At 42.1% G+C, this 26,927-nt stretch overlaps 1 protein-coding gene across 5 annotated transcripts in view; it reads right to left on the reverse strand.

The window, feature by feature from the left end:
- Window positions 1–3,045: 3,045 nt before the first annotated feature.
- ITGBL1 (integrin subunit beta like 1) overlaps window positions 3,046–26,927 on the reverse strand; it is a 541,162-nt gene continuing 517,280 nt past the window's right edge. For 2 of the 5 annotated variants that reach the window (XM_033948882.1, XM_033948881.1), the window contains one exon: window positions 11,641–12,855. In XM_033948882.1, coding sequence (XP_033804773.1) covers window positions 12,764–12,855 — 92 coding nt within the window. In that variant the 3' untranslated portion in view covers window positions 11,641–12,763. Of the gene's footprint in view, window positions 3,066–6,684; window positions 6,941–11,640; window positions 12,856–26,927 lie in introns of those variants that run through there. The other 3 variants (XR_004539893.1, XR_004539894.1, XR_004539892.1) reach the window with 3 other exon arrangements.

A 26,927-nucleotide genomic window follows, 5' to 3' on the forward strand; every position in this document is an offset into this window, starting at 1 on the left:
ATGTGCACATGGATGGATGGCAGGGGAAGGGAAGAGATTGGGGGGGAGATGGTGCACATAGATGGATGGCAAGGGAAGAGAATGGGAGGAGATGGTGCACATGGATGGATGACAGGGGAAAGGAAGACAGTGGGGGGAAATGGAAAAGTAGATTTGAAGAGGCAAAAAAATGGAAGAAAGCAGTATATGAAAAATCAGTGAAAGGGAGGAAAAACATGGACAGAAGTATCTAGAAACAGCAGAGACTGAGAACAATATGATTAGAAAAATAGAATCACCAGACAAAAAAGGTAGGAAAAATAACTTTAATTTCAGTCTAGACTATGAATGAAAAATATGTGAATTTTGAACATTTACAACTGTTTTCAGTATTTATAACTATTTTGAATTGTACACAAAGAAATGCATATTTTCTGTTTCTCATCATAGGACAGAGCCTTTACTAGCTATGTGCAGCCCAGAGGCATAGCCAGCAACCCAGTGTGAGTGGGAATCCCATCCTCCCCTGCTCAGCATAAATTATAAGAGGATTATAGTACGATGTATATCTGGCACCATTTATGTGATATTCACAGCAATGCCTCTAAAGTGTCCCACTGTTCTGTTAACATATCTAAGTGGCCAGTCCATTACAATATTGGCCCCACTCACATCTAAGTGGTCTAGGTTTGGACGTTTTGGACTTGGACATTTCTGTGGTTGCAAAGGGGGTATAAAGTTAGGCTTCCTAAAGTTTGGATGTCCTGTTGGCCAAAATGTCCAAGTAGGCGATTTTCAAAAAAATAAATTTTGGACGTCTAGCGGTATGACTTTTGAAAATGAATGTTTCTGTACTTCCAAATTTGATCTTGTGGGAAAGATCCAAATTGGACTTAGACATCCTTTTCAAAGCCTCTTGAGAGATCTTTAAATGTACTTGATTGTTTCCATAGATGTGTTGGATTAGAGCAAGTGGGATGTGTAAGAGACAAGAGAAGCATACTGGCTTCAGGCCTTTATGGAGGTGTAGGCATCATTTATGAACACTTTATTTAAAAATCTGCTTTAATTCAAATGGCTAAGATACCTAAATATATCTATTGAACTGTTCAAATTTTTTGCCACTTCATTCTTTGGCATTTGACACATATTTAATATCTAAATTTAATAAAAGGTATTACTCACAACTATTCTGCTGATCTTTCTTTCTGCATGTTGTCAGACAGTTAGGGACTCAGGCCTAGATACACTAAACACTCTGATCATATAGATGGGCTGGAGTAGGTTTTAATGGAGATTTCGGCAATTGGAACCCAAGCACAGTCCCGGGTAGAGCTTTGGATTCTTGCCCAGAAATAGCTAAGAAAAAAAATAAAAAATTTAAATTGAATCAGGTTGGGCAGACTGGATGGACCATTCGGGTCTTTATCTGCTGTCATCTACTATGTTAGCTACTGACGGAATTTGCCAGCCCGATTTTCAAAACGACTCACCCTGTGGTTTTCCCGTGCAGTCGTACATTCTCCGACTCTGGCATGCAAACGACTTCATTACTATTAAAATAAGGTCATTAATATTAAAACAAAATAAGGCCATTAATATTAAAACAAGTCATCCAATTGATGCTCTAACATCACAAAGGCATGCCCCAACCCGGTAAAAACGATCTGAAAAAAGTGACAGATCTAGACTTGTTGGTAACTAGGAGGAGTCTTAAGTGTCTGAGCCAATCTAGGCCTTAGGCCTCTCCCCATCATTTTGTAGTGGTGGGCCTGGCACAGGAGGGACTAGGCATCCCTCATGCTGCCATCTGTACCGAGAGGTACGGGGGTGGTTTGGAGGTTTAGGGGGAGCCAGGGGGGCTAAAGCAGGAGGGAATGGGCAGGGGGAGGTCAGTTCTGCTTCATTTTTTCAATCAAGTTCCTTATATTCAACGTGATGTATTTTATCTGTTCTATGTATTACTTCTTTCCCTGCCATGCCAGTATTTTTTGCATTATATTGTAAATGCTTTCTGTCTTTATCGGTTTTAAGTCCATTATTCTAATTTGTATTTTATCTGTATTAAATGAGAGGGGTCACAATAACTTAAGACTACAAAAACCAGATCAGCTCTCTATTCTCCAGACACCTATAGGATTTCAGCCTGACTGGGCCCTTTATACCAAATATTTATTCAGGTGTTACATGCAGAGTGTTGCATCAGTAAGTGGGAACTCGTGTGGAAGATTTTATCCAAGTTCACCAGGGTTCAACACCGCCAAATGGAACCCTGGTGCACTTCCCAAAATTAAAAAATTATCAGAATAGAATTTTTCAGATAGGGAACACAAAGGATCACTGGAAAACCCCCTCGAAATTAAGTTTTAGAAATCGTTGTTGGAGCCTGTCAGCTCCTCTTACTCACATATGCTGCTCACAGAAACTGCAGCTGCTCTCTAGCCCTGATTAAGAGCCAGAGTGAGAATTCACTGTCACACTGCTGGTAAAGCTGTCCTTAAGCTGATCTTCAGGCTGCTGGTCAGATTCCACTGTCTGACTATGCCTGCACCTCTGTGGACCACGCTGCAGAACACTGCTGAGCCCCCTAAGCATGCTGAACAGTCTGCGTTTGACCTCCCCCCCCCCCATGCTTAACAGAGAGTGAGATAAGGGAAGGGATGGCCCTTGTCACTGACCAGGTCCGCACTCTCCTTACATCAGCCCTCTACCAGGTGGCAGTACAAAGAAACTAAACATGCTTTGGCAATACGGTTGAAGCCCTACAGGGGGTGCTGGTCTGAACCACTGAGCATGCCACCTCTCAGACAACTAAGACACTCTAAAAAGTACAAAATATAAAAGAATTTTGTTTTCAAAATGAAAAAAAGGGTTTATTGTATAAGCCTTCACACTCAAAAACAATTGCAGTATGAGGAAAACCACAAACAATAATATGTAGCAGCAATAACAGATGGTAAGGGTGCACTCTTCAATGGAGAGAGAGTCCTCAGAAGCTGCAGGGCTCCAAGATGGCCGCTGTAATTCTGGCAGTTTGTAGTTGGGCCATTGCCGGTTTTCAGTTTGCTGTAACTTTCAGGTTTTCTCTCAAAGTAAGAAAAAGTAAAATATCAATAAACACTTAAGTGCATTTCTGAGCAGCTTTGATAAATATCCAATAAGAGTTCTTATCCAAAAACAGGTAAGTAATCGAAACATTTCAGTTCAAAACAATGGATTAGCTGGAAACTTTCCTTTAAAGCAAAAACCCCTTCAAAAAGGAAAAAAACCAGCATCAAAGTTCAACTTGTGGCAATCCTTCTCAGACACACAGCTTCATAGGTTCTTGACCAGTGGCAAAACAGTACCTCCTGGCACAGACAACTATATTAGTCCCAAGGTTCAAAAACAGAAAATATCTTCAAAACAAAAACTGTTTCACACAGGTGCTACAGCCAATTAGTTTACTTGTGCACCACTTTCTGCCAATGCTTCTATTCAGTTTGGCTCTTTATGAGAGCAGCTTTAAGCAACAATTCACACAGTAGAAAATATCTTCACTACTAAGCCAGCTCCATGGCTTCTACTAGTCCTTCTTCATAAGGGAGTATGTCACCCACCTCCATAAACTCCTGTGGAACAGTCAGCTCTGGATTAGGTAATTACTCAGCTTCACTAACATCTACCATCTCCACATCAGACTTTCTCTCAGGCTGGTGGCTGTTAGGAGGCAATACCTTAGGTCAGGCCTACACAACTCAAAAATGACCCGGGGCCAAAACGAAGTCAGAAAATGTAGTGAGGGCCGCAGGTAGTGGCCACGGCTTGAGGCACACGGACGTGCATGAATGCCATGATGACATCATGCACATGCGTGACATCATCACGTTAACATCCACACATTCACAAAGGCCTTCCAGACGCCAGTAGGGGGTGCCAGCAGGGAAGAGGGCAGGAGAGGGTAGGCTGATTGCCTACAGCAGTGTTTCTCAACTACTTCAAGCTAAGTACCCCCAACCACAGACCTCCCAAGCTTCACCCTAAACCATCCAAGCTCTGTCGCAGATCCTACCCCCTTTACTAATTGTAATGCAATTTTTTCCTTTCATTTTTCATATACACACAATACATACAGCAGATATAAATTCTCAAAACTGACACATTTCGATCACTAAATTGAAAATAAAATAATTTTTCCTACCTTTGTTGTCTGGTGATTTAATTAGTTTCTGGTTGGATTTCCTTCTGACTGTGCATCCAACATTTCTTTCACAATCTAGCCCCATCCCTTTTGGGTCCAGGTCTCTATCTCTTTTCCCTCTGTTTACTCTCCCCAAATCCAGTGTCAGTTTTCCTTTGTACCTATTACCACCTTTGTTCCAGGTCTCCTTCTTTCTTCCTCCTCTGTTATGATCTTCCATCTCTCTGTTCTCCCCCTCCCACGGTCCAGCATCTGCCTCCTGTCTTTCCCCTTTGGTCCAGGCCTCTCTCTCTCTCTCTCTGTGTCTTTCTTCTGTTTACAACTCCCCCTCTCCTCCATGTCCAGCATTTGTTCTCCTTTCTTCCAGGTCTTTCTCTGCTTCTCTCTCTCTCCTTCCTTCCTCCCTCCCTTGTCCAGAATCTTTCCACCTCTCTTTCTCTTCCTTCTATACACCCCCAAGTCCAACATCTGCCCCTTCTCTTCTGCCTCCACTTTGTTTCAGGTTTCTCCCTCTCTCTTTCTTCCTTCTGATAACATTTTGAGTCCTCCCACCTTTGATCCAGGTCTTTGTGTCTCTCTCACTCTCTTTGTCTTCCTCCTCCCCAGGGCCTGGCATCTCTCTCTCCTCGGTTCAGGATGTTTCCCCTCTCTACCCCCTCTAGTCCAGCTCTTTTGGTTCTAGTCTGCTTTCCCGCCCCTCCTTAAGGTCCTTTTATGTCCCCGCCCCCCGCGTCCAGATGTAGTGTCTCTGGCAATCCCCATCCCGCCACGGCTCTCATGACAGGCGGGGCCTTACCTCCGCTGCTTCCCAAACCCAGCGAGGTCATCTTTCACGCTTATCGAGGATCAACAAGCTAATTACAGCAGCCTTTAGAGTGAACTTAGCAGGTTGCCGTTGGCCTCCAAAGCACGTTCCCTCTGCCGCGGTCCCACCCCTCCTCTGACATCAGGGGTGGGACCGCAGCAGAGGGAACTGCGGAGACTGATGGTAGCCTGCTAGGTTCACTCTGCAGGCTGCCGTAATTATCTTGATGGTCCTTGATAAGTGGCGGTGGTGCTTTTTTAAAGGTGAGATTAGGGGGGAAGAACAGGAGTAGGAGAGCGGAGTGAGAGCCGTATTGGGCACAGGGCGCATGTTGTCAGGGCTGCCTTAGGTGCTGTTCTGATCCTTCTAGGTAGTGTCAATGGTGCTGCTTCTTCCCTATTGCTGGGTCCTCTGCTGCTCTCAGGGTCAGGTTTAAATAGGAATGTCCATGTACTCTCTCTGCCTCCCCCTTAGGTGCAACTGTAGATTGCAGTCAGAAAAAAAACTGCTGTTTTTTCTGTGCAGGGACAAAATGGTTTTTCTGCTTATTTCTGTGAACTATCCCTTGGTGCTGCACCAGGCTTGCTTGCCAATGATCCTGGCTATGAGAACTGGATATGGGATAGTCAGCCCTGCTTGCCTGCTCATCAGTGAAACTTCTCAGATGGGCTTTAAACCGCTTTAAACCTGGCTTGACCCTATATTTCCTCTGTGGCAAGTCGGGAATGGAACTAGATTTACCACATCCTGACATCCAAGGAAGACTAGCAGACTTGCTGACAGGTTCCCCAAAGGGGTCGGCTTGTCAGCTACAGACCAAAGTCTGTGAATTCTCAAGCAGGCAGCACTTCAAATGCCCGTAGAACGTGAAAGGAATGCAAAACGGAACAAAAAACTACGTTAAATTAAAAATAATAAATTGGAGAAAAGAGAACTAACACACTGCAGCCACATGCAGAAGAGAAAGACTGATGGGAGGAGCTAAGCTAGCCTGTGATGTACCCTAGAGGCGGAGTAAAAAAATTATTCTCTTCTGCAGCCTATGCAGGTAAAAGGAAATAACCCTATGGTCTAGAATGTCTCACCTAATGCACTGGAAAGGGGTGTTACTGGCCCTAGAAATAGAAGAGGGATGGATGTTAGTCCTGGTGATGGGAGGGGATGACACAAAAGGGTTCTTCTGAATTGGGAGAGATGCTGTGCAGCTGGCCTTGGGGATAGGAGAGGGAGGGGTACTGCTGACTTTGTGAGCAAGATGATAGGGAGAGGGGACCTGAGAGGGGAGATGAGAGGGAAAGGTACTTTTGGCCCTGGGGACAGGAGAGGGAAGGATGCTGCTGGTCCAGAGGGAGAGGGCGGCAAGAGGGAGGGAGTGCTGCTAGAACTTGGGAGAAGAGTGAGGGATGCTGCTGGACCTGTGAGGGAAGGTGAACAGGAGGAGTGCTTCTGGATGTGAGAGAAGGAATGCTGCTGGAATATAAAACAAGGGAAACATGATTGACATTTCCCATGTTGTTTCAAACAAATCTATATCTTAGGAACTACCCCTGTAAATGCTATTTTGTATTAGTATGCGCCATTTCAATTTAGTGCATGCTACTTTGAAATAGCATGCATTAAAATAAATGTAACCAAAGAAAAATAATTAAAGACAAATTAAATTAAAAATTACATTACAGTTTTTGCCAGCACATCTCTAACATAATACAATAAAACAATATCCAAGTTATATGATATTTAATTAATTAAAAATAACAAATTGTACATTTATATTTTGCATATTGTACAGAGCAGAACTTCTAGAATTCTGTAGTATAATAACGTTTTAGAATATTTGTAACAAGAAAGCTAAACAATCAACTGAAAACAATTATAACTATGGAAGTTTTGGATTTAAAATAAAAATCACTTTGTTCTTGGCGTGAGTGATGTCAGACTGATGGCATTCCAGACCCACTGTCTGTAATCTTCAGGTGCTTGATAACACAAGTACAGAAAACAAAATAAAATAAAATGCATAAATGGTTTGATCAATTGCTTACAGATTCATATATTATGATGCTCTCTCATCATGTACTTTTTTAGTATATAAAAATGTGTGGAAATTAGTACTTGCTATTAGATCACAGCCGCCCTAACAGTTAACATTACAATTTTCTACTTAGAGCCTCTTTTATCAAACAAATTAGCATGGACTGGCACAGCAAATGCACCGAAGCCCAAAGGGATTTAAAAGGCCTTGGTGTATTTACCACACAACTTCATAAAAGAGGCCCTTAGTGTGTATTAATTTCTGCATTAACTGTATAAATAGGAACGGGGAATGTAATGGAAAGGGAATGGCGCAGACTGTACCACTTAAGACATTTTTGTTATGATTTGCAATATTTCAACAGGACCTTGCGGAGGAACTGAGCAGACAGAGGAGGCGGAGTCCCATCAGAATCCAGAGGAAGGATTGGCAGATCGAGTCACTGATATAGACCTGAGACCCAAGAGGAAACTGAGAAAGGGGAAATCCACAATCGTAGTGGGAGACTCAATCCTGAGAGAGGTGGACAGTCACATAGCAGGAGGCAGAGATGACCGACTAGTGACATGTCTCCCAGGGGCGAGAACTAAGGACATCACAGACAAAATCGAGAGAATCCTGGAAGGAGTTGAGACGGAGGAAACAGCAGTGATAATCCACGTTGGAACCAACGACGTCAGCAGAAGGAACTACAACAGGACAACACTGACCGAGCAGTTCAAGATACTGGGGAGGAAACTGAAGCTGAGGACAAGGAAGATAGCCTTCTCAGAGATCCTGCCAGCACCAAGGGCGGATGCAAGGAGGCAGACCGAGCTGCAAGCAATTAACGGTTGGCTGAGGAGGTGGTGCGAAGAGGAAGGTTTTCACTTTGTACGGAACTGGACAACTTTCCTGGGAAAGAACAAGCTCTACAGGAGGGACGGACTGCACCTGAGTACCGATGGGACGAGGAGGCTGGCACACAACATCCAGAACAACATAGACATGGCTTTAAACTGAGGAAAAGGGGAAAGCCGATAGTCGATCTGACATCGACACACCGGACTAGAGTATCAAACAAGGATACTGGACCAGGAAAAGGCGATAGAGGGATCGAGACTGAGTGGACATTTTTTGACAAAAAATCCAAGGACGCAAAGCAGGGGCCCAGGGAACTGACGAAACCAAAGAGCAAGAAATGGAGGAAACAGTCGGAAGGACATCCAAAAATGGGGAAGCAGGCTGAGGACGAGATAGACACACCACAGGAGGGAGATGAGGACGAAATAGACACACCACAGGAGGAGGATAAACAAAGCGAGGCCCGGGAACTGGCAGCCCATGAGGGGGTAGGCAGGAACACCAAACCACGAGGAAAACCAACAAGGAAGGTAAACAACCGGGACTTAAATTGCCTATACACTAATGCTAGGAGCCTAAGAGCCAAAATGGAGGAGCTAGAAGTCATAGCCAGTAAGAAGGACATAGACATAATTGGAGTCACTGAAACATGGTGGTCCGAGGACAACAAATGGGATGTGGTCATACCAGGGTACAAACTTTACAGGAGAGACAGGACATACAAGAAGGGTGGAGGAATAGTGCTATACATAAAGGACTCCATTCCTTCAACCAGGATGGAAACAGCAATAGGGGCGGACAACTTGGAATCACTATGAGTTAAGCTACCAGGAGGAAATGGAGCAGACATAAAATTGGGACTGTACTATCGCCCACCAGGACAACTGGAAGCAAACGACCAGGACCTGGAGGCTGAATTAAGGCAGGTATGCAAAAGCGGAAGTGTGGTGGTGATGGGGGACTTCAACTACCCTGGCATAGACTGGAGTATTGGACATTCAAACTCCACAAGGGAAACAAAATTCCTGGAAGCTATAAGGGACTGCTTCATGGAACAGCTGGTCATGGAACCAACAAGAGGAGAAGCCACTCTTGACCTAATCCTCAACGGGCTAGGGGGACCCATAAAGGAGGTGGTAGTACTAGCACCACTAGGAAACAGCGATCACAACATGATCCATTGCAAGCTAGAAATAGGAACACCAAAAGTGAAGAAAACCACAACGACAGCACTCAATTACAGAAAAGGGAACTACGAGGCCATGAGGAAAATGGTAGGAAAGAAACTCAGCAACAGCTCAGGGAAGATGGAGACCGTAGAAAAAACCTGGTCCCTGTTCAGGGGCACGGTGCACGAAGCACAGAACCTGTACGTCCCCAGGTTTAGGAAAGGGTGCAAAAAGAATCGAACAAAAAACCCGGTGTGGATAACAAATGCAGTAAGAAAGGCGATAAGTGACAAGAAAGCATCGTTCAGAAAATGGAAAAAGAACCAAACCAAGGACAAACAAGGCACCAAAAGGAATGTCACCGAGTGGTAAGGAAAGCAAAAAGAGAATATGAGGAGAGACTAGCAGAGAAAGCAGGAAACTTCAAACCATTCTTCAAGTATGTGAAGGGGAGACAACCGGCCAGGGAGGAAGTGTGACCCTTGGATGATGGAGACAGGAAGGGAATGGTAAAGGAGGAAACAGAGATAGCTGAAAGGTTAAACAAGTTCTTCTCGTCAGTCTTCACGAGAGAGGACACATCCAATATTCCAGAACCCGAGGAGATCTGACATGGAGACCGGGATGGGAAACTGGTCAAACTAGAGGTAAGCCGGGAAGAAGTCCTTCATCAGATAGACAGACTAAAGAGCAACAAATCACCAGGTCCGGACGGCATCCACCCAAGGCTACTAAAAGAGCTGAGAAACGAAATAGCAGAAACTTTTCACAAAATATGTAACCTTTCCTTAGAAACAGAGGAGATCCCAGAGGACTGGAAAATAGCAAATGTCACGCCCATCTTCAAGAAAGGATCAAGGGGTGACCCGGGAAACTACAGGCCGGTGAGTTTGACCTCGGTTCCGGGAAAGATGATGGAAGCACTGATTAAGGACACCATCTGCGGCCACATAGAAAACAATGGGCAGCTGAAGGCAAGCCAGCACGGCTTCTGCAAGGGAAGGTCATGCCTCACGAACTTGCTGTACTTCTTTGAGGGAATAAACAGCCAGATGGATAAAGGCGAATCCATTGACATCATTTACCTTGACTTCCAAAAAGCCTTCGACAAGGTACCCCACGAACGGCTGCTTAAGAAGCTGTGGAACCACGGGGTGCAAGGGGATATCCACCGATGGATCAAACACTGGTTGGCAGGCAGGAAACAAAGGGTTGGAGTAAAGGGCCATTACTCAGAATGGCAATGGGTCACGAGTGGAGTCCCACAGGGGTCGGTGCTGGGACCACTCCTGTTCAATATATTTATTAACGACTTGGAGACAGGGACGAACTGTGAGCTCATTAAATTTGCGGACAACACCAAACTCTACAGCAGGGTTAGAATCAAGGAAGACTGTGAAGACCTGCAAAGGGACTTAACGAGATTGGAAGACTGGGCAAGAAAATGGCAAATTAGTTTTAACACTGAGAAATGCAAAGTCATGCATGTAGGGAAAAAGAACCCGATGTTCAACTATAAAATGGGGGGATCGTTGCTGGGGGTGAGCAAACTTGAAAGAGACCTGGGGGTGATGGTGGACACAACATTGAAAGCATCAGCACAGTGTGCGACAGCCTCAAAGAAAGCGAACTGAATGTTGGGTATCATCAAAAAGGGTATCACGACCAGGACGAAGGAAGTCATTTTGCCGCTGTATCGGGCGATGGTGCGCCCATATCTGGAGTACTGTGTCCAGTACTGGTCGCCTTACCTCAAAAAGGACATGGAGGTACTTGAGGGAGTCCAGAGAAGAGCAACAAAGCTGATAAAAGGTATGGAAAACTTCTCATACGCTGACAGATTGGAAATGCTGGGGCTATTCTCCCTGGAAAAGCGGAGACTTAGAGGAGACATGATAGAAACTTTCAAAATCATGAAGGGCATAGAGAAGGTAGACAGGGACAAATTCTTCAGGCTGTGGGGAGCCACAAGTACAAGGGGGCACTTGGAGAAATTGAAAAAGGACAGGTTTAGAACAAATGCTAGGAAGTTCTTTTTCACTCAGAGGGTGGTGGACACATGGAACGCGCTCCCGGAGGCTGTGATAGGCTAGAGCACGCTACAGGGGTTCAAGGAGGGTCTAGATAGGTTCCTAAAAGAAAAGGGGATTGAGGGGTACAGATAGAAGTAGAGGTAGGTAATAGGAATAGTCAGAAACCACTTCACAGGTCATGGACCTGATGGGCCGCCGCGGGAGCGGACCGCTGGGCGCGATGGACCTCTGGTCTGACTCAGTGGAGGCAACTTCTTATGTTCTTATATCAAATAATAAATGAAACTTGGAACCTTATAGTTAATGCATGGTAATTTACCACATGTTAACCTTTATCACAGCAGATGCATAGACCACTTAATGCCACCTCAACAGTTAGCATTAAATGCATCTCTGTTACTTGCCATATACTGTAGCTAATGTGTTAAAAGTGTTTTGTTTTTGTTTTTGTCTCCCGCAGTTTCTACACATTAATTTTTGCAATCAACCAGTAGTAACTACTTTTTTCTTGCACTTCAGTATGAGAGTGATTATTGGTATAATTTTAAGATTGCATTGGTAATAAATACCAACATTTTTTCTCTATATGGACTTTCCGGATTCTCAATGAAAACATGTGTATATTTAGGATTATTCTACATCCTCTTTTAAGAGGACAGTCTTCCTTTTGGAATTCTTCAGATGTATCCATCAGAGTTTTTTTTTTAATTTTTAGGGAAAAAAATCTTCTGTTTCTATTATATGCCTATGACCAGCACACCCACTCACATAATGAGAGAAACCATTTCTGGCCTGTTAGTCAGTCTGGACACATGGGGGTGCTAAAGAGAGAGAGAAAGCATTGCTGATCTCCCCTATTTCCTTGCTGGTTGAATCTGTCATAAGAATTTTGCTCGTGCACTTAACATTTAAGCATATGTCATGCAAAGACTATCACATATATCTCAGAAGGCAATCAAAGTTGTTGAGAGATATCCATTCTTCTTATAAGTACACATAGGCTCAGACTTAAGCCTCCTTTTATGAAACTGCGATAGCAATTTCTAGCGCGGGGAGCCGCACTGAATTTCTCGCGCTGCTCCCAATGCTCATTGAGTTCCCATGAGCACCGGGAGCAGCATGGGCCATTCAGCACGGCTCCCCACGCTAGAAACTATCGCAGTTTCATAAAAGAGGGTATTAGTCAAACTCAAATCTGGAAATTTTTGAACAGTAGATTCTTATCTACTGCTGTACTGAAAGTCAGTCACTATTTGATGTGTGTTCATTAAATTAAAGCCATTTACACATTTGCTATGGTTAAATATTTCTTTGGTAAAGATAGCAACAATTTTTATCTTTTGTGCTCTCTTTTTTGTCTCTGCAAATATGGTAACTCTATGTATATGCCCACCCTGAAAATTACTCCAGGAAAATTGTGTTTATACCTGCTCTTAGGGACATGCCATTTTTTTCTGGATAAGTCACATTGTTGTTTGTTCAAAAGTATGCAGCCTTGGAAATACTTCTGCTTGCTACAGATAAAGGTATACAGGGAACACATGTATATTTCACATGCATATTGAGTCAGCAGTTCTTAAAAAGCACATTTTCATATATAAAATACTATTTATGTATGGAAATAGTTTTGAAAATTGCCATCTACACACTGTTTGCTTTGCTGTTGCATGTTCTAGCAGCTTGAAACAAACAAAAAGATCTCAGTTGATAATTTTTTTTCTGTTATGGGTATTCTGTCCCAAGCCAGATTTCACAAGCATCGCCATTCCAGCCATCCCAGCACTCACAGTTTCCACAGCTACACACACCATTGCCTGCAACAAAGTGAAGAAAAATGTAATCATCATAATCAAAATGTGCCACATACACAACACACATTATTATAAAAAATAACAGGTCATAATGAAAACCATCTCATCAGTTCATTGCATATTCACTCTTTGTGAACAGCATTTTACATTTGATTATGCAGCAACTGATAATAGAGAGTTTCAAACAAATAATAGCATCTTTCCAGCACTGCTCTCAGTAAAATGCCAAACACTATAATTATTTTGTCTATTATTTTGTGCAGGCCTTATTTAGCTTTGAAAGGACACTGCGCTAGCTTAAACTGCTTTCACTACACCCAAAGATAAGAGTAAAAGAAATGCATGTACATTCTAATATGGTCAAAGATAAATTTTGCAGAACTGATTTGCAGTTGCAATTTATGGCACTATATTTTATATTTATATAATACACCATACAAGTTCATGTTGAGCAAAGATTTGGAACATAATAAACAAGTTAATGTTTTGAAAAGATCATCATGTACAAGATCAGCAACAGAAAATGCTGGCAGTGAGCTTTAAATCCATTTATTCCTGATAGCCCTTAGTTGCTCTTCCTCCCATTCTGAAACAGCAGTTTAAATGGAAGTCAGGGGCATGACTGGGGGCATTAGTGGGGGAAGGGTAGGGAGCTAGAACCTCTGTGACACACATTCTTTCCACACTTTTGTCCTCTACCCATTCGTTCCTCTCTCCACACACACAAAAATCTCTTGCTCTTTCAGACACACACACATATATATACACATTTATTCTCTGACTCATGCACAAGCACACACACATTCTCTCAGACATATATACATACATACACATATAATATTCCTTGTTTTTTTTTCTCTCATATTCATATACTATCTTGTGCTCTCTTTCTCAGAGACCAATTTAAAACTAGGTGCACACCTTAGCACACAGATTATTGTTGGTTCTGTACACAGTTTTCTGCATTGGTATGGCTGTCCTGTGCACAGAGGAGTTTAGCTCATAAGAAAATTGTGCACAAAAACTATAAACATCAGCATATTGCTCATTGCCTATTGCTCAATGCATATTGCATTAGCCATTAAACTTGGATGCCAAGAAATGTGCATAAGTTTTAAATGCTTAACACATGGTTTTCTGACATTGAAGACTCAGGCCTAGATTCTTTAAAAAAACATGTTAAAAAAACTATGGGCTTCTATCGCAGCCATTCTGGTAGCAAATTTTAAAAAACGAGTCATTCTCCCAAAAACTCTCATGTAAATGAGGTTGGCGGAGAGTAGTGAAGACCCACTATATTTGCAAGTGCCCATCACTGGTGATAGCGATGGACACATGCGCAGAAAAAATGCAAAAAGCAAAAGAACAAAACAAACAAACACACAACAGTGGGAGAGATGTTCAACCTCTCCTGCTGCCAACCAACCCCCCCCACCTCCCCTGCAGCAGGAGAGATGCCCACAGTCTCTCACTGTCAAGCGACAACCCCCCCCTCCCCCCAGTAGCAGGAGAGATGCCCATTCTCTCCCACTGCATCACAACACCCTCCCCCCTGCAGCGGGAGAGATTCCCACTCTCTCCCACTGCCAAGCGAACCACCACCACCCCCAGTAGTGGGAGAGACACTCACCCCTCACTTCCCTCTGACTCTATCTTACATCTTGCATTTCTGTTCTCCTGTCTACATGTTCCCACTGATCGAGTTCCACATAGTTTCACAGTTCCCATCACCTTTCCTATATGAGATTGATCAGTAGTAAAGGATATATCAAAACGAAACTTGAAGAGAAGATATGGGCCAAAAAATAACACATACACATTTCTCCTTCCGCTCTCAGGCCCTGATTCTCCAAAAGTGCGTCCCGATTTTACGCAGCTGTAGGCGTCCTACAGCTGTCTAATCAGCCAATCGGGATGCACGTTTTTTAAAAAAAATGCTCCCCAGGCAGGCTGCCTATATTGAAGGCGAGGCCCGCAAGACACCTAGGCCCTGATTCTGTATAGGACGCCCGGGAGAGGCTTCCTATTCAGAATCGGCCTACACTAAAACCCCGATTCTGTAACCGGCGTCCATGGGCTCTGGTGCTGTCAGCTGGCTGGCTTCACAGTCATTGTCACATTCTCTCATTTCAATATCCTGAGATCCAAGAGCCCCATCAGGTGAGTACTCTCCTCTAGCTGCCCCAGGCAAGACTGCCTTTCTTCTCCTGAGAGCAGCCTCTAAATGGCTCAAACGAGCCTGCCCTGTTCTGAGAGAGGGAGGAGCTACCTGCCTTGCCTCCTTAGCTTTTCCTGGAGTTTTAATTATCCTTTTCAGCTGGGGGCTAGCAGAGGGAGAAGTATGCCTCAGAAGCTGTTCTAGGCTGTTCCCCTGTTCCTCCTGTACTCCCTTCACATGGTTTCTTTCAGCATTAAAGGGGAAGTCATCAATTTCTTTTCTCCTGTATATCCTAGGGCTGGCTTTAGCACTAGGATTGCTAGGCACGAGTCCACCTTTAGGTCTAGGATCGTGACAATATATATATAATACGTATGATTTGTACAGTTTGTTTCATGTTGTATTTAATATTTATATACTTTGATTATTTATCTTATAAAATTAATAAAAACATTTGAACTAAGAAAAAAAAGGGCAGCTGTGGCCCTTTTCGCATTCTTTTGGGATATTGCTTGTTTTTTCTTGGATGCCTTATATTGCTTACACTGCATATGTGTTATCCTACTTTGTTCATTATATAAGGTCACAATTGCCTTAACAAACATGATATTACAAATAAAAATTAGAAGGACCTTTATAGATTTGCCCTCTAAGTTTGTACCTGAGGCAATGGAACATTCAGAAACTTGTCCAAGATCATAAGAAGTAGTGAGATTTAACTGGTTTATGCTGGTTCTCAGCCCATTATTTTAACCATTAGACTATAAGTAACCATTTTGGAAAGTACTGAGTCAAACAGAGGGTTTGAGAAAGAGACAGTGCATTTTCTTGGAGAAGGAAAGATTAAAATGTATTAGCCAGTTAGCAGATCTCCCTTTACTTATTTTCTGTTTTCATCCACTATCTTGAACATTTGACAACAGGAAAAGTGTTGAGTTATCTGACTGCAGTTTGTACAGTTGTAAAGCCATAAATAATTATCTTTCTGTGCCATTTGTGTGATATGGTATAGATTTCTGCTACTTGCATTACCTTAACCTGCTATGGAACTGGATGGGTTACATCCCAGAATAATGATGGAGCTCAAAAACATCCTAGTGGGCCTCTTAAGGAATTTATTTAATAGATCTTTAGAGACAGGAAAGATTCCACGGGATTGGAGATGAGTGGATGTGGTCCTTCTTCACAAAAACAAGGACAACAGGTCGGTAAGCTTCACGACAGTGGTAGTAAAAAAAATAAAAAAAGTCACTACTTAAGGAAAGATAGTTAATGTTCTAGAATCCAAAGGGTTCTGAGGTAACATAATTTTACCAAAGGAAAATTCTGCCAAATTGACATCTTTGACTGGGTGACCAATGAATTAGATAAAGGACACAGAGTACTGTGAGCTGCCACAAGAAGTTGCTGGCAGCCATTTGCAAGAGTCCGCCACAATGAGCTGGAGTGAGGAAGCTTTGCTCCTGCCCCAATGACCCCACTGCACCACCAGGGATAGAGGTAGGCTCAGGAGGAGGTCCATCTGGATAGCTGGGAGATATTCAGTGGCATGCCTAGAGTATGTGACACCCAGGGCCAATCATTTTTTAACACTCCCCCCCCCATATATAAAAAATATATTTTTAGTATCTCCCTCCCCACCTTCCATGGTATGCCACTGCCTGATGAAGGAGATTTTGGTCTCCAAAAATTAGTAAAAAAAAGTATTAAAATTAGTCTAATAAAAGATTACCTTGTTTCCATTTTTTATTTAAAATGTTTATCAATATAGCTACAATACTACTTTATTCTAAAGCAACCCCCCAAAAATCTTTTTTTTTTCTACCTTTTGCCATCTCTGGGTTTCTGCTTTCCTCGTCTTCTCTTCACTCTCCACTCCATCCATCTGCATTCTCTCTCTGTCACTTCCATTTTTTTTCTGTCTGTCTCCACTCACTCCCCATGCACTGACATTTCTCTCTTCTCCTTTCCTTCCCTCCTTTCCACCCCAACTCACCTATTGGTCTGACATCTACTTGCTTCCCCCATGCCCTGGGATCTTTCTCCTTTCTTTTCCTTTCATCTCTCCTTCTCCCTCCATGCTCTGGCATCTCCGTTCCTTCCTTTCCCTCCCTCCCTTCCTCCCCAATAGTCTGTCATCTCAGTCTCCTTCCCTTCCCTGTTCCTATGCTCTGACATCTCTCCTCTCTCCTTCCCTTCCATTTCTTCTTCCTCCTCCATGCTCTCATCTCCTTCCTTTCTTTCCCTCCCTCCTTTCCTGATAGTCTGGCATCTCAGTCTCCTTCTCTTCCCTCCTCCATGCTTTAGCATCTCTATCCTTCCCTTTCATCTCTCCATCTCCCTTCATACTCTGGCATCTCTTCTCACTTCCTAATGGTCTGATGTCTCTGTCTCCTTCCCTTCCCCCATGCCTTGGCATCTCTCTCCTCCCCCCCCCCCAAGTCTGGGATCACTCTCTCCTCTCCTTTCCATTCCTTCTCCATTCCCCTCAATTGGATGGCTTTCTTCCTTACCCATCCCTCACTCCAATTAGGTGCATGGTACAGCATTTCTTTACCTCCCCACTGATGGGTACCTCTCTTTCTCTCATTGTTGGCAGCCTTCACAACTCGCTGCTCTGTTGGGGTAGTTGGAATCACCCGTTATTACTGTGTTACCCAGTTTGTTAGCCTTCCTAATTTCTGATAACATTTCATGTTAGCCTCCCTAATTTCTGATACATCTCAGCTATGCCTCCTGGATATGTCACTCTGCACTTAACCTGCCCTTTTAGCTTTTCTTTTTGATCAGGCTCTATTGTATAACTGAAAGGCGACTAAATAGTTTCTAACTTCCTAACTGAAAGACCTTTGCAAAAAATGTACTCCTTAGGGCTACTTTTTCTAGCTGTATTATAAAGTTTAAACACTAAACAGAGACTTTCCTTAACTGCAACCTAAAATACTAACCTAGACTAAAACACTTTCTAACTGGAAGCTTACATTACATTACATTAGAGATTTCTATTCTGCCATTACCTTGCAGTTCAAGGCGGATTACAAAAGAGTTATAGAAGGAGGGTTACAAAGTAAGATCACAGGTCATTTCTTGTGAAGGTAAAGAGTAAATCAGGTAGTATCGGTGAATTAGGGAGAAGATGGCAAGAAGGAAGCTCTTTGTAAAAAATGTACTTTGTAGGACTACTTTTTTCTAGCTGTACTTTACACTAATATTTAAACACTAAATGGGGAGTTTCTTCAACTGCAACATAACATATTAACCTAAACTAAAAGACTTTTTATAAAATCATAACAGAGCCTCTAAACTAAAGGCTACACTATTGTCTAAACTGACTTTGCTTCTGTTTCAGAGTGAGGTGAGAGAGTTTGAGGACAGGAAGTTCTAGAGAGTGTTGGAATTGAAGAAAGAGCCTTCCATCGTTGCTTGAAGTGTTTACAGATCTCACTTTCCTCACCCCGCACATCACCCATATTTGTTATAGAATGAGGTATATTAACCAGCTGTGCTATACAGTGAGTGAGTTAAGGGGAAACAAATGGGATATGTGAAAATACTTGTTGCACTTACTCCAGTGATTAAAGGTCCTATGAACAAACATTTGACTGGAATTACTCAAAGAGTAAGTACTTTTTCACCCTCTCTCTCTTCAGAAGAGTTATTTCTCAGTTCCACCACTAGATTCCCTTCACTCCTACCTGCAGATGTAAATATTCAGGTGGAGTCCATACCTAATGGGTTGCAGGAAAAATCTGAAATAGTGCAAAATCCCATTGTAGCATCTCAAGGGACTGATAACTTAACTAAATTGCAACAGGTCAGTTTTGATATGATTTAGATGGTTTCTACTCAAGATGTTCCTGAGGGTGATATTTCCTTGAAAGATATTTGGTGAGTTGTCACCCAGATTGAGAATTTGCTTAAATGGAAAGTAGCACAATTATGTACCTTTTCTAGTCAAGTCGTATCTTCTATCCCTGTATTACAAGATGGCATTATAAAAATTAAGTAAACAACAATGGATAAAGTCCTCTCTGTTGTACAACAAACTCAGAACAGGACTTATTGAATTGTCAATAATATAGAACTAAATACGCTTATTAGCTCTCAGATACCTGCGCTGATCTTACAAAGTTCTTTAAAAGACCAACTATTGCAGGAAAAAGGTATCTTTCATTGAGCTTTGAGCTAAACTCCTAAACAAAAGATTTTATAAACAACTGAAGGGAGTAGCGATGGGGGCTGTGTTTGCACCATCCATAGCTAATCTTTACATGGCAGAGTTTGAAGCCAGTTGCATAAAACACTCACCCTTTGAGGCTTGTATACATAGCTGGTTCCAGTACATTGATGACATTCTTGTTTTATGGAAGGGGAATGAAGAAGATTTATATTTGTTCCTGAATTGGTTAAACAGTTGTGACACAAATATAACATTTACCATGAATTTTTCCAAAACATGTCTGGTGTACTTGGACCTGTCAATCATCTAACAGGAAGATCATTTTGATTTTGATATTTTCACTAAGCCCACAGATCGCAATACATTCTTAGACTTTCGTAGTTGCCATCCAGCAAGTCTTAGGATGAATCTTCCATTTTCACAGTTTTTGCGCTTAAAGAGGAATTGTTCCACCAGTAATGGCTTTAAGAAACACACGAAAATCCTGAGTAAGAAATTGGAACAACGGGGTTATCCCAAGGATGTTTTAATGAAAGCTTTTAAACGCGCAAAATACTATCAAAGAGACTGGCTCTTACAGAAAAGAGTTTGACAGGATGATTACAAGCCGGCAGACAGTTGTACTTCCGTGCTCCGGTATTCCACACAGGGCAACGAGATAGCAAGAATCTTGAAAGATAATTGGAAAATCATACAAACTAATCCTATTTTTAATGATCACGACCTACAGATAGCCTTTTCACGTGGTAGAAACTTTAAAGATATCTTATCTCCTACAATCAACAATGTTGAAAAACAACTTAAGGTTTTACCAAATGGATTCTACAAGTGTGGGAAATGCAACATTTGTCAGTTTACCATTTCTCAGAAAGAGTTCGTAAATCCTGGTAATGGCAAGAAATACTACATTAGACATTTTTAACATGTGCCTCTGACCATATAGTGTACGTTATAATTTGCCCATGTAATAAGCTATACGTGGGGATGTCAACACGATCTTTTAGAATAAGAATGGCAGAGCACAAATCCAGTCTTAAGTACGGGAGACATAATGCTCCTCTAGTGGAACACTGTACGGAGTTGAAACATTGTTTATCCGATCTGAAATTTTTTTGCATAGATAAAGAGGTGGCACATGCGCGAGGAGGGGACAGAAAAGGTAGATTACAGCAAAGAGAATCCTGTTGGATTTTCAAATTAGGTACTTTAAAACCAAGGGGGCTTAATGCATCAGTGGATTGATGCTCTTTCTTTTAAGTTTTTACAGAAAGTTAAATAATGGGAGATTCCCGTAAGTATGCGCGTTGGTTTAAATGACATCATTTTATGGCAGGTTTAAAAGCCGAGGCCAGCGCCATTTTCAGCCTTAAAACGAATACAATGAGTACCTGTGTGTTTAGAGTTATTGTCAGAGATATAGATTTTCAATGACATACTGTTTTGTTTATATCTTTTGTGTTTACAGTTTATTTCATCCCCTGAAGAAGCCCAGAATAGGGTGAAACGGGGCCCGTAGGGTTGTAAGCTGTAACAAACAAGCAACGAGCACTAGCAGCATCTAAGCATTCTTTTAACAACAATCACAAGTTAAGTGCTGTTTTTTGCTCTTAAATTGCTCTTCAGTATTTATTTGATACTGTGTATTATTTAACACGTCACTATATTTAAAAGCTATAAAAGTTCTTTAAAAAAGTTTAGGAGTTTAGCTCAAAGCTCAATGAAAGATACCTTTTTCCTGCAATAGTTATTATAAAAATTAAATCTAGTGAGGAGATACAAAATCAAGTGAAAGTACTTCAATCAGTTAGTATCTCAGCTATGAAAAATGGTATGATTTTTCATCATCAATTGGAACAATTGGAAAAATCGTTTGCATGGTTTTTTGTTGTGTTATTTTTAATCAAAAACAGTTTTAAATTTCCGTTGTCCACCTTTACTTCCAGCTGATATATTGCTTAGAAAATATTTTAGGGAAATTTTATAACTGGAAATATCTGAGTCAACTGTATTTCAGAAGGTTATGTACCTGCTATTATCACTAGCAATGTCAACTAGAGGAGTGGTGGATGTAGCCCCAGCATTAGCAACTGGGGAACTCACTGCCTTCTTAGAGGATACAGGATATAATTTCCACTCATTCAACTTTGTTGGTAACTCTGTCAGAAAGAGATAAATTGCTAGTTTTAAAGAATTACTTTAAATATTTAAAAAAGTTGTTTTATGTGGGCAGCCAATTCAAATTTTTCCAGATGTAACGAGAGCCAATCAGGAACATAGGAAACAGTTCTTGGCCCTGAAATCCAGGGTTTTGGCTATTGGAACAACTTTTTTCCTGCATTTTCCCTGTAGTTGTATTTTATATTAGGGTAAATATATATTTTTTGATCAATATATATTTTTTGATCATTCTCATTTGGAGAAATTTCTATTGAAACATGAAAAAAAGGTACCATTAATTAAAACAGAAAATGAATCTCACTATTTATAGTTAGAATGCTAACTGGATTTCCATCAGGAATTATTTACCGGTACTTTTAGTTTATCCTTGCAAATTTCTCCTTGAAGTGGACTTTAGAATTAGTTTCTTTTTATTTGTAATATTCTTGTAAAATATGTTTCACCGATGTTATTCTTTTCTTGTTCATCTATACTTGATATGTATAATTGAAATTGCTCAACCCCCCCCCCCCCAAACAAAAACAAACAAACCTGACATTGCTGAGCTAAAAAAGTTAAAAAGAAAGACAATAATATAATCTACCTACCAAATTTACCTTTTTCGAAGTCTGAATACCAGCAGGTAGGATATTCTAATGGAATTTTTTCTTCCTCTTAGCAGATCCTCACTCAATACCTTTTCAGGACAAGGAGCAGCTGAGTTGTGAATTTTGTAGAAATGCCTTTATACTGAAAGTTATGTCAGCTATACCTCCTGGGTGAGTCACTCTGCACTTATCCTGCCCTTTTAATCAGGCACTATTGTGGGATACATTTTATACTCGTGCCACTTTGTACTTGTGCCATTTTTGTTCAGATATTTAAAATATATTTTCACATAAATGAGTGGTACATGAGTTCATTCTTTGCTGCAATACCCTGCTGATATGGATGTGAATGTTCTGTGCTGGTGGTGCCTGGTCTTCCTTCTCTGCGTCCCTCTCCTGTGACTTCAGTCCCTCAGAGAATGGTAACCTGTGCTTTAGTGCCAGAATGAGCAGGATACATCAAACCATGAATATCTTGCAGATCTTTTCTGATCTGTAGAGCAGCTCTAACTAAACTAAACTAAACCTTAAGTTTGTATACCGCATCATCTCCACAATCATAGAGCTCGGCACGGTTTACAGGAAATGGTATAGAGAAGGAACTCCAATGAGAGTTACAGGACAGTATAGAGAAAGTTTAGAGGGACTTAGTATAACAAAGAGGAGGACATATTACATTTTTGAGAATAGCCAAGTTTTCAGATGTTTTCGGAAAAGTTGGAGGGCGCCCAGATTCTGAAGTGGGGTAGAAAGGTTATTCCAGAGCTCTGTGATTCTGAAGGAGAAGGATGTCCCTAGCTTTACTGGATGGGATATGCCTTTTAATGAGGGGAAGGATAGCTTGAATTTTTGGGTGGATCTGGTGATGTTAGGATTCGAGGAATTCCAAGATAGTGGGATAAGGGGAGGAAGGATGCCGTGTAGGATCTTGAAAGTTAGGCAAGCGCATTTAAAGTGGACCCTAGAGACTACTGGAAGCCAGTGAAGTTTGGACAGGAGTGGGGAGACATGGTCAAATTTACTTTTTGCGAAGATTAGTTTAGCCGCAGTATTCTGAATCCGCTGAAGTCTTTGAAGGCTTTTCTTTTTAGGCTTAAGTAGATGGAGTTACAATAGTCCAATCTGGAAAGGATGATGGATTGTACGAGGATAGCAAAGTGTTGTTGATGGAAGCAGGATCTCGCTTTCCTCAGCATGTGAAGGCTGAAAAAACATTTTTTTACCATGGAGTTGAGGTGGTCAACGTCAAATGCTGCAGAAAGGTCGAATTGTAGAAGAACAGCAAACTTATTACGAGAATGAAGTTGTTGAACCTTTGAGATTAATGAGGCCAATAGGGATTCGGTGCTGAAGTTGGGTCTAAAGCCATATTGGTAAGGAAGGAGAATGGAGAATCTCTCTAAATAGGATGAGAGTTGGGTAGATATGATGGACTCTAGCATCTTGGTCAGGAGGGGAATATTTGCTATTGGGCAGTAGTTGGAAAGTGAGGAGGGGTCTAGGTCAGCTTTTTTCAGTAGTGGGGACAGGGCAATATGTCCCATTTCTGCAGAAAATAGGCTTGAAAGTAGGGCAGAGTTTATAAGTTTGGTAAGAGATGAGATGGCCTGTGCGGGAATTTTCTCATATTGGTAGGAGGGGAATGGGTCCAAGGTGCAGTTGCAGGCTTTCAGTTTGAAGCAGAGTTTAGAGACCTGGGATTCAGATACATGCTCAGTCCAGGATCTGTCAGCTGGGATAGGGTTGGAGACAGTTAGGGTAGGGTTGGAGTCAGATCAATCTAATCACCTGAATTGGATCTTGAACAGTCCAAAGATGCATTTGATAATGGCCCTGGTTTACCAATATACCCTGTTGTAGTACTCTTCAGCCTCATCACTGGTTTGGATGATGATGAGTGGGGGAATCATTAGTCAGCTCCTCTGTGGGTAGCCTCAATCACTTGTGTGAGAGAGTGAAAGAATGAACATGAGTTGAGAGACAGGCCAAGCTGCCTGGGGTTGTGGTAGTATCTGTCTACATGTCAATATGTGTGCATCTTACCTATGAGCCAGCTGCCAGTTATCTCTCTACTCTTGAATCTGTCATGAATCCTCAAATGTATCCAAGATGTATGAGTCATGGCAGGATCTAGGGAGTTATTGGAAGACATCAGAGGGGCATTTTCAATAGTGTGTCTAATTTCAAATTTGGATGTCCCGAGAAGAATGTCTAAAATCCAAATTCTGAAAACGTCCACTTTCAAACCTGTTAGATGTCCTTGATTCATGCTTCTTATGTTCCATGTTCCAATGTTGATAATATTTTTTACAGCTTTTGACCTCCCTTTTCTGTCCAGCAGCATCAGCATTAGGACAACCTGACGGCTTTGATCTGTCAGCTTCACAAACAATGGGCATACTCTGGGTGATGACCAGCTGTTCCCTAGTAGCATGATGAGTGCCTTCCAACCTAAGGGACCATCTTCCAGCACTATACAGTGATCCTTTATTTCTCATCATCATCATCAAGTTTTCTTGGCAGACTGGATGAACCATTCAAGTCTTTATCTGCCGTCATTTACTATGTTAATGTAATTTGTAATGTAATTTATTTCTTATATACCGCTAAACTCCGTTAGGATTCTAAGTGGTTTACAGAAAATAGACAATAGTATGCATTAAAATTATAAGTAATATAGGTTTACAGAGAAAATATACTTTAAAGCATACAATAAAAATAAGATGAATAAATAAAGATAAATAAATAAAGAATAGGTACTTAGAACTTCCCTTACTGTCCCGAAAGCTCACAATCTAACTGAAGTACCTGGAAAATTAACAATTAGTTGAGTAATAAAAGTAAGACATAGAAATAGAAGAAAAAAATAAGAAAATAAAAATTCCAACAAGACTACATTAATCCAAGGACTTTGAAAGGTAGAAAAGAAGAGAGATAGGAATAGCTGCAGAAAGGAGGAACCGTTGAGCAATAGAATTCTGGAGAAATTCAAATGTTAAAAAATTAAACAAAACAAGGGGCAAATCAATGAATGAAATTAACAATGAAACATAAACTGGAAAAAAAGTGACAAATAAAAAATCAGAACAGTCGGATTAAAGTCCAGATTGAGATGACTTCACTGTTAGGCCGCCAAATTTCACCAGGTATCATCCGATCCTTGCCAACACATCGGAAGCCCCAAATCCAGTGTCTCTGCTTTTCGAACTCGACCAAGAAGTTCACATCCTCCTCCTGCATGCCAAACCTGATGAACTTGTCTCTTTTTGGACAGGTATTGTGCCATTTTGACCGTGCACGGCTCCTCGGTGACCATGCCATCCGGGCTAACCATGGCCTTCCCTTCGCGGTGGTGGCGGTGGCTGTGGGGGACGCTCCTCTGAATGGCCGAAGCCAGCGGACAATCAGCGGATGAGTCGGTTGTAGCGCGATTCGCCGGTATCGGTAGGAGTAGGCAAAAGGCAGGAGCAGGCGAACGGCTCAACTGTCGCAGTTCAGGAGGGTTCCCGGCTGCTTTTGGGGGGGCGGAGCTCGCTCACACGCCAAGCCCTGGAGGAAGAGAGGTGGCCTGGGAGCCCTGGAGATGTCAGTTGCGGTGTGAGCAGGCAAAAGGCAGGAGCAGGCAAACGGCTCAACTGCTGCAGTTCAGGAGTGTTCCCAGCTGTTACTGGGGGGCGGAGATCGCTCACACGCTGAGCCCCGGAGGAAGAGAGGAGGCCTGGGAGCTCTGGAGATGTCAGTTGTGGTGTGAGCAGGCAGGAGCAGACGAACGGCTCAACTGCCGCAGATCAGGAGTGTTCCCGGCCGCTACTAGGGGGCGGAGCTTGCTCACACGCCGGAGGAAGAGAGGTGGCCTGGGAACTCTGGAGATGTCTGTTGCTGTGCTATGATTAATGTTACTATGATTACTGAAGTAGATTGCCAATCCTTTCTTCTGCGCAGTATACCGCTGTTGTCACATCAAGCGCAATCCTCTGCCTCCAACACTGCCCATCTGTTGCTGCCCAGATAGGTGGTATACCATTAGTCTGGTATTTCCGCTGAAACCTGTCCACCTTGGGAGACCCTGCTGGTAGTGAAACTACTGACAGCATAGCTTTAAGCTTCTCAGATGCAGACAAGCCCCAGTGGCATGACAAGCAGCTCAAAGGAACAGTCATATGAACATAAGAATAGCCACACTGGGCCAGACTAATGGTCCATCTAGCCCAGTATACTGTTTCCAACAGTGGCCAATCCAGGTCACTAGTACCTGGCAGAAACCCAAATAGAAGCACAGCAGGGTGTTTGTTTGTTTTTTAAATAAAGAAGCAAACTTAATTAATTAATTAGCCTCCATAATTTACAACCATTTTTCCAGTAGTTTGAAATTGAAATTTTCTGCCAGAGGTAGAAACTTAATTGCAACAGCCTAGAACATTAAAAATAATAATAGCAGAGCAGGGCTCAAATGTTCTGTCTTAAAAAAAAGTTATTTTCTATTCTTGCTAAGGGGAGAGGTAGCAGTGCTAATGACCTGAGGAAGGTAGAATAACTGCAAAGGTCACTAGGGCAATCTGATTACTGATTTCTATATTAAAAGTAGGGACTAGGCTGGGCAGCTCCTCCTCCTGCTGCACTGAAGTCAGTGAGTGTGCAGGAAGGGGAGGGACTATAAAAATACAATGGATAAGGAATGGGGACTGGAAAATCAGTGACTGGTGAGTGTGTGTGTGTGTAGTGAGGGGGTTGGAATACAGATGGATGGAGTGAGCAGAGGGAGGCTGAAAAAAGATGTCTGGCAAGGCCATGAAACCTCTGCTCTCATTCCTGCAGTAAGGAGAAAAGAAGTCAGTTAAACCTCCTTCCAAGTCTCTGCCCAGCTTGCTTCCCCAGGATTATCTCACTGCACAGACTTACATGACTGAAGAATAAAGTTGCACACCAATATTATTGAATTTCTCAACTGTGGTTTGTTTGCTTTTACTTGGAT

This window comes from Geotrypetes seraphini, chromosome 6 (assembly GCF_902459505.1).
Source record: "Geotrypetes seraphini chromosome 6, aGeoSer1.1, whole genome shotgun sequence".
In the NCBI taxonomy this organism is placed as follows: domain Eukaryota; kingdom Metazoa; phylum Chordata; class Amphibia; order Gymnophiona; family Dermophiidae; genus Geotrypetes; species Geotrypetes seraphini.